The 12,185-nt window shown below is 45.8% G+C and overlaps 1 protein-coding gene across 2 annotated transcripts; it reads left to right on the top strand.

The window, feature by feature from the left end:
* Positions 1-427: 427 nt before the first annotated feature.
* On the top strand, positions 428-11,115 carry LOC306742321 (solute carrier family 25 member 36-A; the record flags this gene model as incomplete). Of its 2 annotated transcripts, none has more annotated exons than XM_079224678.1 (7): positions 428-468; positions 1,871-2,029; positions 5,440-5,517; positions 6,523-6,623; positions 8,681-8,747; positions 9,038-9,327; positions 10,840-11,115. In XM_079224678.1, 7 exons carry the CDS (start codon positions 428-430, stop codon positions 11,028-11,030), a joined length of 927 nt encoding a protein of 308 aa, XP_079080804.1. In that variant the 3' UTR covers positions 11,031-11,115. The 2 variants fall into 2 exon arrangements, with proteins under 2 accessions (XP_079080804.1, XP_079080803.1); XM_079224677.1 differs by having other exon boundaries at positions 10,837-11,115.
* Between the last annotated feature and the right edge of the window lie 1,070 nt (positions 11,116-12,185).

Raw genomic sequence — 12,185 nt, 5'->3', positions numbered from 1 at the left:
CCAGAAAAAGGAGGCGAGGCACGTCAACGTGACCGAGGCCGCGTTAGCTCACACGGCTGTTATCGCTGCTAAGGACGGATTTATATCCACCGACGTTAGACACCGCGCGCCGCCGTGAAAGCTTCCCTCCGTTACCAAAAAAAACCGGGAGGCAAACATGTCGCCCTGACATCGACTTTTAACACCGGAAACCCCGTTAGCTTTGCCCGCGAACGCTAGCTAAGCTAGCTGTTACATATCCTCGGCTGTTCTTCTCACCCACCCTCCCCTCCTCCACGCAACTGACCTCCACCACAACACAGACTATCGGTTCCTCGCGTGGTTGGGGGTCACGAGTCTCCCGTGTCCTCCAGTTCGCTCCCCCTACCCTACCCACACCCCTTCCCCGCGTGGCGCCCCCGTGGACGGTTCCCGAATATGATCCACAATGAGTCAGAGAGACACCTTGGTTCATCTGTTCGCAGGAGGGTGAGTGGATTTTCTGCCCTCGTGCTTTTGAGAAGGGGAGAGGAAAAAAGACGTTGCAACGGTTGAGCTAGCTATAGCTGCACGCGCAGGGCCAACTGCTGTTGCTAACCAGTTGTAGCTTCGCAGCGTGTGTGTGTGTGTGTGTGTGTGTGTGTGTGTGTGTGTGTGTGCGTGTGTGTGTGCTTACAGTGGGGGGTTTGTTTAGTTAAGTTGTAACCTACAGATTTGTCGTCAGATGTCCGCTAACTAAAACTTGTGTTGCGTTCAATGTCACAACTTGCACTGACGTTTTCTATTACATATGCAATTCAATTTCCTGGTCTTGTGTAAGCGTGTTTTTTGTGTGGTGTGTTGACATTTGAGGTGTACAACTTTTTAACATTAGCTCCACCACTGGATTTTAAGAAGCACATCAAAGTGCATCAAAACAAAATCACCCTGTCACTTAAAGGTCAATCAGAACAAACGCATGCATGCATGTTATTGTTATATTCTGTGCACACGACCTCAGAAATAAATGTGCAACAGCATCCCCCCCCACACCTCTCCATTGCAATAATTATAATTCAGTAGAATCATTCCTTCTGGCCTCCAGCAGAGTATCCAGGTAATGAGCTGAGACAGGAAGTGATTCATTCCCTTTGAGGGAAAATGAGCACTTTACTTAAAAATAGTCAACAGCAGCAGTGAATCTATCATGTGACGGATAGTGTAAATAAAGTGTGTTTCTAATGTCCCCATTTTTGCAGTAAAGTAAGTGGTTTGTACTGTAGCTGTCTGACCCCCGATCAGCCGTCTACTGCCAAAGAAAAGCTGTGTTGACAGGACTTTGTATTTCTGCTGTGGTGCCGATTGAAAATTAACCTCGTCTAAAGATAACCGCTGTCGCTCACGCTTTCGACGTCCTCTGGTCTGCACCGACCCGTCAGATTCCAGCTCATTCCCACGTGGAGCGCTCTCTCTCCTATCAGTTTTCTCGACACGTGCCACCGAAGAAATACCTGAAATACCTGAGCTTAAACCGATTTGAGGTCGTGGTTAGTCGACACGGCTATTATTGCTGCTATACCCACCCAAAATAAAATATATTTGCAGCCGTTCTGGGATTCCTGTTTTGTTCATTCGTGTATATATGAAAAAGCATAAGTCTGTGGTGTGTCGCTGAACAGAAGCTTGTTGTTATTTCCCCTAAAAACAAAAACACAAAGCATTCCTGACCGGCTCTCTGTTCCCACGCTGCCATTTCCCGTCTACATGCCAGGAATCCCTAGGATTCCACCAAACGCATAATCTTTTCACGTCCCGACTGCTGACGTCGAACTAGGCTGCAAAGTTTAAGTCTCGTTGCGTCAGCTGAGACTTGTTTGCTTATGTCACCTCCACCTTTTCCTCTTTCCTTCAGATGTGGGGGCACGGTAGGAGCCATCTTGACTTGTCCGCTGGAAGTCGTGAAGACCCGCCTGCAGTCGTCCTCCATCACCCTCTATGAGGTTCAGCTCAGCACCGTCAACGGGGCCAGCGTGGCCCGCATGTCCCCGCCGGGGCCCCTGCACTGCCTCAAGTGGGTATTCAACAGCGTTTATCACTGTCGCATCGATATATCTGTGTGTATACATATGTGCTCCTATCGGTTCTTTCTTTTATTACTTCAAAAACTATTTCAAACCCATTAAGTTCAGAACAGGATGAGAATGTATTTGTGTTTTTTTGATATAGCAAAATCATGTTTCTAGAGGAGCAACAGGAAATTAAGGCTGCACAATTAATCAAATATTAATCACCGTCACAATCATCTGCGATATTGACGTTTGTAATGCGTGTTCTGCTTGTAGAAAACATTGCTGCGTATCAAGTCGAGCGCTTCCTAAACTAACAGCCAGCCACCGCGGTGGGTTAAGATTTCTTTTGGCTTCACTTTTGGGGAGCTGCCGTGCCGTTGCACGCACACCCTACAGCGGCAGCTTAGTGAAAACTCTCCTGAATGTTGTGGCTGCAGACCAGAGAAGAAGAAGAGTAATACACTAAACTACTATTTTCCACTCGCTTTGCCCGTCTCTGTTGCATTACACAACACAGAGCAGACAGACAAAACAAAAAATGCACTGAAGTTGGGTGACGAAGAACCTTAGGGAAAGCCGTGCTCTTGTTTCTACAACTGTGAAAGTGTAATAAACATGTTGTCCCTGACATATGCACAATGTTGCCTAAACTTACACCTCAGTAAACATTGATGGCTTATGAGGATTATTTGAGATTTCACCAAAATGAGTTGTTCATGTGTGGACGGTTCCTCCTCCCTGCAGAGCTGTGGTTCCTTCTTCAGCAGGCACCATGTTGTCGTCATAGTAGTAGTAGTTGTTGGTTTTGGGTTTGGCTGACGTCCCTCTAGCAAGAACAACCTCTCCCTGAAACCCTAAGGGGGGGAAACTATACACAGAGCACACATCGGCACATTATAGCCAAACTGGTATTTGTTTATCTTGCATTTTTGAATCCTCAAGACTCTAGTGTGTCTGCGTTGACGGGCCTTCTTCCTATTTTTATGTCCACTGAAGTGAAATACTTTTTTTTATTATTATTTGGTTGTGATGTAGGAAATAAGATCTGCTCCGTAAGGAACAGAACATGTCCTGACTGCTCTGAGCCTCTGGAAAAAGCTTGTTTGATGGCACCGCGCCGCTTCTAAAATTCACTGAACTAATTCACAAAGTGCCAATCGCTGTAGCAGCAGAGACGTCGTTCTGAAGACTGGCAGTATCATCCTAACTTAATGCATTTCGCAACATTTTCCCACTCCTGTGGAATGCATTGCTGCAACCAAATGCATTGCTGCAACCAAATGCATTGCTGCAACCAAATGCATTGCTGCAACCAAATGCTAGAAGGCCCACCGGCAATGTACAGTGTTTTTATTCAGTGGCATCCTCACTGAGATTAAACACCTTGCAGGAAACTCAGGTGGCAGACACTTTTCTTGTTGTTGTTTTTTCTCCCTCAAACCCAACTGCAGTAATGTTGCAGGGTAAACAGGGTGAGGTCAGCGAAGCTGGGTGACGATTTCAAAATGTTTTTTTGGCCAGACTCTGCTCTGCAGCGCCCGAAGCCTAACAAGGCACACTGGCGTTAAGACGTCACACATACGTTAGCTGAGGAGAGGAGAGCGCGTCTGCTTTCAGCAAGAGAAAATGCACGCCTCTTACGACTAACAGGTTAAATGCCCCCAGTTTTATTTTCCTGGAAATGTGTTTGTTCATGTTTTCTAGATAATCTATTGTTTTGCAAAGCTTGCCTGTAGGGCTTTAAACAAGGACACGGAGCAGCTAGTTTTAAGTCAAATTTGAAGGTTTTTACTTCATCATTCTGGATCATTATTACTCAGATGATGCCCCAGAATGCTAAGCGTCAAAACATGCCACAGTTGGAATAATATTTTAATTATTTACACACATCAAAATCACCGTAAAATCCTATTCGGTAACTTAAGAGTCGATTCAGAAAAAAAAAAATACCGTTTCATTCATTATATTTATTCACAAAGGTGATGACGAACAGTCCTTTAATTACTTCACAGGACGGAGCTAGCTAATGTACAAACAAAATTAAAAAGATAATTGCCATAATCACCATGACTGTCTACCTGCCCAGTTATGAGAACTGTCAAATGGGAAATGGGCGCTCCGGCGCACCTTGCTGCCATTTATTCTTCCCCGCTCGGAGCCAATAAACCGGTGCGTACGCTGGAGGTGCTACAGCGATAAAACGCTCGTAGAACATTAATATTAACGACGGGCAACGACAAGCTTCTTGTACTTATTCCCTAACTACCTTGCTATTTGGCACTTACCTTTTTGCTTTATCACTGCTTATTATCCACATTTAAGTAAACAACCGTTCCCAACCTGGCGTTCTGAGCTGCACAACAGAATGACTGGTAGGAGGAGAGGGGATTCGCTCATCGGCATCCAAAAACATTGTATTTTAATACCAAATGTACAGAATAAAGTAGCCGGTTGGATTTAAATGAGTAGTCAGTCGGCTGTTTGGCCGACTCACTACTTTTTAATCGGAACACAACCCTCTTCAAATCTTATTTTATCTCCTATCGTCTTCACATTAGAATCTAAAACGTCTCCCCGACAGCCATCAGCGCTCACTACTCAACACGATGCACTAGTGTCGACAATTTCTCTATTCATAGATGCCCACTGTGTCTTTTTTAGGGCTTTGAATGTAGGCTAAAGGTCCTCCCAAAAGTGGAAGGACGGGAACGCTTGTGGCTTCTTGATAAGCTCCTGGATTATCCTGTGTTCACTAGGGTGTCATGGCTACATGTGGGTAGTAAATATTAAATTGAAACTTTGGCTTGACGCCCGAGGAAAAACCAGGAGGCACCAAATAAGTATGTGGTGAGGAAATTAAAGAATTAAAGTTACCCCTTTTGTTTGTTTTTGTAAACAAAGTTTGAAAGTCAGTTACTCGTCAAGACAAACGTCGAATCCTTTTGCTTCCTCAAATCCGCTTTTTCTTAAAAAGTTTGAAATCGTCTCCCTCCGTGTTTACTTTCTTGCCGTCGCTCTTCTTCTTCACTGCCTTTGTTGGCGCGTCGTCGGAATGTTTCCACCAGCTGTTGAGTGGTAGAAGCGTGTGAAACCGTTGGCTACAATGTGTCCAAAGTGAGGCTACATTTCACTCCGGTAGAAGCCGAGGACTCTCGTTGCCTCAAAAGCAATAAAACCCTCACGAGTCAGAGAGGAAAACTGAGGCACTTTTTTTAATAGTGCTTCTGACTGGCATCACCATCGCTGTTAGACAAAGAAAATCCCGAGTTATCTAGAGTTGTAGCTGTATATTACACCACTGGTAGAAAGAAGAAGAAAAAGCACCTCCAGTGATAACACCAACACATGCATATCGTCTCAGTGGTAGAGTCATAATGTACTTTCTTCTTCTGCATGTTTTTTTTGCATTCAGGTTGATATTGGAGAAAGAAGGACCTCGCTCTCTCTTCAGGGGCTTGGGGCCAAACTTGGTGGGCGTGGCACCTTCCAGGTAAGCCGTCGTCATCGTCGTACATGTACCTTTTTTTTTTTGTGTGTGATTGAGAAGACTGCAGCTTTTTGTGCTGTCTTAAAGAAAGACGCTTCTTTTGATTAGTCTGCAATTTGTTTCGTAACCGATTTATGCTGATTTATTCTTATTATTTCAAGAAAAAAATAATCCTGCAGCTCAAATGCTACAATTTAAAATCAGCCTGTTTGAGTGCTTTTGTCAAGCTAGCGGTCTCGACATTGCACTTTTTTCTTGTCAGCTGTCTTTAATGTTTATGTATACCAGTATTGCTAAATAACCACAACACTGTAGCTGTACCAAAGCAGCGTCAAGGTCGTCTCGTCGGTTCTGTGGTCACTTTGTTTCAGCTCTGTTTCTAGGTGAGCAGTGGGACACAATGTTTTGTTTTCTGCCAGGAACAGCAGCCATTGTGTAACCGCCACAGGGCTCTTTGAGGTTACTTGGAGACAAAGAAGGGACGCGAGGAACACACGGTCGCTTAGTTCTCGTCGGTCTTCCTCCGACAGCTTTTTGATGTGTAATCGACTGTGCCGTTAGGTAACGACGTACAAGTCCTCATCAGTAATCACGGTGGGAGCGGAGCGGGGCCTAATGGCAGCGGAAAGGTGCCGGCGCCGAGCGCATGTAGAGTGTTTTGTCGGTACAGGATGCTGATGAAGGCCTCCTGAGCCGTGACGCAGATTCCCAGACGAGCGCGACGCACAAACGCCGTCTTCTGGTGTGACTGATGCGCTTTAAGCGTCACTAACGAGTCTGACAAATGAACCAAGGCGGCACATTGTGCTCTTAACAGGCTGGAGAAAGAGAAAACGGTTGTATTTAGACATGAACATGATCATTATGGCCTTTTTTAATGAGTGAAAATAAGGTTATTAGAGGGAATAAACAAAGCCTCTTTGTTTAACTCAAATGCGTTTCTTTTAAGCTCGTTAAACTCAACCTGACAGTTTTACATGCTAATTAATTTCTTTTTTTTGCTTCCAGAGCAATCTACTTTGCTGCGTACTCCACTGCCAAAGAGAAGCTAAACGGTGTGTTGGAGCCCGACTCCACACAGGTACACATGGTGTCGGCGGGAATGGCAGGTAACTATATGTAATTATGTGTGTGTGACATTCACCGCCGCGGGAGGCTTTTTAAACGCGCCATGGCGGCGTGATCACCTCGTGCTCAGCGACCGGGACGAGGCCGCCGCTCAGCAGTGGTTAAACCGGTTTGGACTGGTTGTCTTTTGACAGTATAAAAACACCGGCCACTTCACGCTGACCCTTTTTGTATTCGTTACACACCTTTTGTTCAACTTGACCGCCAACCGGGGTTATTGTAGTAAACTAAAATAAAACCATATTGCCATGAAAGAATGATGAATTCTCGTGACATTGAACCAAATAAATTGGCTGCTATTGCTTCACAATGACACAATTTTTCTCCTAATTATCTTGAACTCAGAAGGTGATTTGGACTTTGTGGTGGATTGAATACCTTTTTTAAACCAAAGTTTTCTCCTGAATGTGGTTGAAAACTACCATAAAATTAAATATATAAACATTAAACTCACTGTTAGAAAAGGTACCGGGTTAAAAGGGCCAGATTTAAACACAGTTTCATGAATCTGTCGCCTCCTTTGTACGTCAAAGGTCGACTCTGCTGTGGTGTCAGTGTGACCCAGCTGGGAATGCCAGCTACAGCGCGTACTCCTGTGTGTATTTACGTGTCTATTTTTATACATGTGGGTGAGTCTTGACCGGGTTCACGGCGGCGACCGCTTTGAGCCTTACCGTGACTCGGGGCGTTTCAACAACACGGCCAAGGTCGGCATCTTTTCAGCGGCGCCGCTGCTGCCGCCCGTGTCCCGCAGCCCGGACTGAGCCGAGCCGACAGGTGACGAGGAGCCGACAGTAGGGGGATTATTCTCGTCCGTGCAATGACGCATGATGCCGGCGGACGACCTTTGAGCTCGGCCAGAACTGTGAGGGGGGGGATTACATGGACCTGCTTTATGTAATTGGGATACTACAAGAAATAACAGGTAACTGTATCCAGCTACAGTTACTGGGGAAAGTAATCAGATTACTGATGCAGTTGGTAAAAAGGGGTTAACGCAATGCATCATGGGTTGCACACTTTCCAGTTGTTTTTGCAGAGAGGTTGTTTTTTTTTTTTGCATCGATGTAATTAAAAAGTTACGGCAAGTAATCAAGTTACTTTAATATTGTCATAAAAATATATATATATGCTGAGTCAGCGACAGCCGTTGTGTTTTCGGTGTCTGCTCTTCAAATTTCATGGCAAACATATTTAGATTTTGGAGGTCAAAGGTCATCGTGACCTCACGTTAACTCAAGAACCCATTTGCTAGTTATGATGATTTCACGCGAAGGTCTTTAATGACATTTTGCAGTGATGTGGATGTGAACAGAAACCCGACTGGCCGGTTGAGGCGCGCAACCAACAGATCCTTAAACTGGTTTGACTGGTTATTGGAGTGGATGGCATTTTCTAAGTAGCTCCCAACCCTGGCCAGAGCTAGCAATGGTTGTACACATTTCAGTCATAAATGTGATAGTCTCACCAATATATGTGCTCTCTAATACCCAATTTCCTGAAGTGAAAGGTTAATTTCGGTCACGCTGGTCTCCAGAGCATCAACTACACAACATGTCTGGGAACCGCTGGTTTAATCTTTAACAATGTGTTTGATATGCTTTTTTAATTATTATTGTAAGTTAACCAGTAACTAGAGCCGTCAAACGACTACATGCAAAGTCAAAAGTACAATATTTAGACTCTGAAAAGCGTATAAAGTGGTATAAATGTAAAGATGCATCTCTAAAACAAGTTTTTTTTTTTTTTTTGTTATGGGCTTTTTTTCTTTCGAGGTTGAAATATGCTGTGTTTTAGGCTTTGACTCGACCGTAGCTCCCCTTTTTCTCAAGGGTACGAGTCTCTAGCTGCACCTGTGAGGGTCTCCGTGAATCCTCCGCCGGTCATTTAATTTGTATTCAATGCATTCAGGTGCTCCCCTACTAGAACACACACACACACACACACAGCAGTCTAAAGGAATAACTTGACGTTTATTTCTGCATCGTTGAACTTGACCAACATGTCTGCAGCATAAACATTATATCTTTCTCCACAGGTTTTACAGCCATCACAGCAACCAATCCAATATGGCTCATAAAGACCCGTCTCCAGCTGGATGCGAGGTAAATGTGACACCCGGGAGAGAGAGGGGGGGAGAGAGACCCAAAGTTATGACGGAGCAACAGTAGCTGGATATCTTTTTCATTAGTGCAAAAGCTCTGGACCGTTAGTTTTGTAGCCCCGCCACCCTTTAAAAAAAAAACAGCTGTCCAACAATATTTGATGCAAATCCCACGCTGTGAAATTTGTGATCCAGCTCGGTGGCTCGATGCCAGGACGGCTTCATGAAGCCCCTGCTGCCACGCGTCCTTGCCGCCGCCCTTCACAGCTAACGGTTCTCTTTCCCCTCCAGGAATCGAGGCGAGCGGCGGATGAGCGCCTTCGAGTGCGTGCGGCGCGTGTATCAGACGGACGGCCTGCGAGGCTTCTACCGGGGAATGTCGGCGTCCTACGCCGGCATCTCAGAGACTGTGATCCACTTTGTGATCTATGAAAACATCAAACGGCGCCTCCTGGAGGCCAAGGCGCCGCAGAACATGGACGAGGAGGAGGAGACGTCCAAGGACGCTTCGGACTTCATCGGGATGATGCTCGCCGCTGCCACCTCCAAGACCTGTGCCACGTCTATCGCTTATCCCCATGGTAAGGGCCTGTGCCGGGTAGAGGGGAGGCACGAGACCAGAACCATCGTTGCTGTGCTTTTATTTTACAATATATATCGAGGCTGCACTTTATTTAGAGGTATGTGTTAAATGTGCAGCTTTAACACATGAAGCATAGACTTCTATACAACCAGAGGAGTCGCCCCCTGGTGGTCAGGAGAGAGAATGCAGCTTTAACACATGAAGCATATGCTTCTTCTATACAACCAGAGGAGTCGCCCCCTGGTGGTCAGGAAAGAGAATGCAGCTTTAACACATGAAGCATATGCTTCTTCTATACAACCAGAGGAGTCGCCTCCTGGTGGTCAGGAGAGAGAATGCAGCTTCAACACATGAAGCATAGACTTCTATACAACCAGAGGAGTCGCCCCCTGGTGGTCAGGAGAGAGAATGCGGCTTTAACACATGAAACATAGACTTCTATACAACCAGAAGAGGAGTTGCCCCCTCGTGGTCAGGAGAGAGAATGCAGCTTTAACACATGAAGCATAGCCTTCTTCTATACAACCAGAGGAGTCGCCCCCTGGTGGTCAGGAGAGAGAATGCAGCTTTAACACATGAAGCATAGACTTCTATACAACCAGCAGAGGAGTTGCCCCCTCGTGGTCAGGAGAGAGAATGCAGCTTTAACACATGAAACATAGACTTCTATACAACCAGAGGAGTCGCCCCCTGGTGGTCAGGAGAGAGAATGCGGCTTTAACACATGAAACATAGACTTCTATACAACCAGAGGCGTCGCCCCCTGGTGGTCAGGAGAGAGAATGCAGCTTTAACACATGAAGCATAGACTTCTATACAACCAGCAGAGGAGTTGCCCCCTCGTGGTCAGGAGAGAGAATGCAGCTTTAACACATGAAGCATAGACTTCTATACAACCAGAGGAGTCGCCTCCTCTCAGAATTTTAAGACTTCCACATTGACGAATGTTGTCGCCGGTTTTAAACCAACATTCAACGTTAGCCTCCTCCTCAACTCACCGAGGGAGCGAGGGAGGGAAGGAGGGAGGGAAGGAGAGAGGGAATGGGAGCAGCGTTGGTGAGAACAAAGCAGTGACTCATTGTTTTACGGCTTAGTTTTAATCAGTTTCTAAAGCACAAATATAAACATCCGCACAACCCTGCAGGGAAGGGGCTTTTCATTTCTGAATGAATTCGGCTGAAGGGCGTCAGCGCTGCTCGTGTGACTCGGCAAACTGTTTGCCGACGCCCAGAAACGTCCCGAACACAGCACAATATTAAGAAAAGAGGAAAATGCAGGCAGAGAGCCGGGTCTGTTTATTTTATTGCATATATAACTTTTTACAGTTCTGTCAAACTAGATAATAAATAGTTTTATGTCATTCTCTGCAGAAAGGGTTCAACCTGATATCATATCACACCCATACAGGGTCAGTCGTATACAACTGTTAAACGGTGAAAAGTAATATTTACATATTTTGCGTTTGGTAGTGTTTTTCTAACGCTTCCCTTTCCTCGTCCCGGTGCAGAAGTGATCCGGACCCGGCTACGCGAGGAGGGCACCAAGTACAACTCGTTCTTCCAGACTCTAACCACGGTGCCCAAGGAGGAGGGCTACCGCGCCCTGTACCGCGGCCTCACCACCCACCTGGTGCGCCAGATCCCCAACACCGCCATCATGATGTGCACCTACGAGCTGGTGGTCTACCTCCTGAACGGTTAACGCCTTCCCCTCCCCCGCCCCCCCCTCTACGTAGACAGTGTGTGTAACCCCGCCCCCAGCTTGTTCAGAGAGAGGAAATAAAAGAAGGACGAGAGCCAACCGCTCGCCGGAAGAGGACGGAGACGGAGACGGAGACGCCGCCGTGACCTTTTTGTTAGCGGGGGAAAGAGACCGATGTTCCTCACATTGGTTTGGGGACCGGGGTTTAGCATAGATGAAGAAATGGGTTTCCCTATTTATAGTTTTATTCCATCCCTTTTTCTTTTTTTTCTTCCTCCCTTCGCTTATTTGCGACGCTTCTGGAAGCTCCGAGTGAAGACGAGTCACGGTGTATTCTGCGTCTAACAATACTAACAGTAGAACAGGAAGTACAGTAATTCCAATCCTTATACCCGGTGGATACAAGAACCCCTCCTCTCCTTTTTTAAAAAGTATTTTATTAGTACTGTGCAGTATTCCCTGCATCCATCAGAGTACAAGTAGAGGACCAGAAAGGAGCGGGTAGAAAGAAAGAGACGGGTGGGGGAGGGGAGGAGACGTGCCTTGTGTGAACACGCGATGAAGAGGAGGAGGAGGAAGAGGAGGAGGCAGCACACGGGTTCTGGAGATGGAGAGTTGTACACTGGTGTCGTGTGATTGCAGGCGAACCTTCTTCCGAGGAGCGATCACTTAGTTGGAGGGGTAGCTAAATAAATAATTTGAAAAAAAAAAAAAAAAGTCCCCAAACTAAACCGGAAAACGCCATTTTAACTACTGTATGGAATGTAAACAAACAGGTGGGACACTGACCCCACGTCGTGAATTTAAACAAATAGATGTGATTAACAGATTTTAACGAAGCGAGTTCAGTTTGCTTCTGTCGAGGAGAGACTCACCGGTTAGACGCTACCTTTTTTAAATGTCTTCCTCCAGAATCCTCATCTCATTTTTTAGTTTCTTTTTTTTTTCCTCAGTTGGAGAATCCAGGCGAGGACAATCCTCCTGAGTTCACTCTGGAAACTTGTATTCACAGTTGAGTCCGTTGTGTGGAGGAAGTGGTCAGAAATATGCTCTTCATAAGCGCACATTAATTCAATGCAGACCCGTGTAAAGAAAACAAACGGATGAACTGCATTATAGCTGAAAAATGGAACATCTCCTTTAGTTTGTTTGTCA

Source organism: Taurulus bubalis, assembly GCF_910589615.1.
Source record: "Taurulus bubalis genome assembly, chromosome: 10".
NCBI classification, from domain to species: domain Eukaryota; kingdom Metazoa; phylum Chordata; class Actinopteri; order Perciformes; family Cottidae; genus Taurulus; species Taurulus bubalis.
This window is presented reverse-complemented; position numbering and strand designations above follow the sequence as displayed.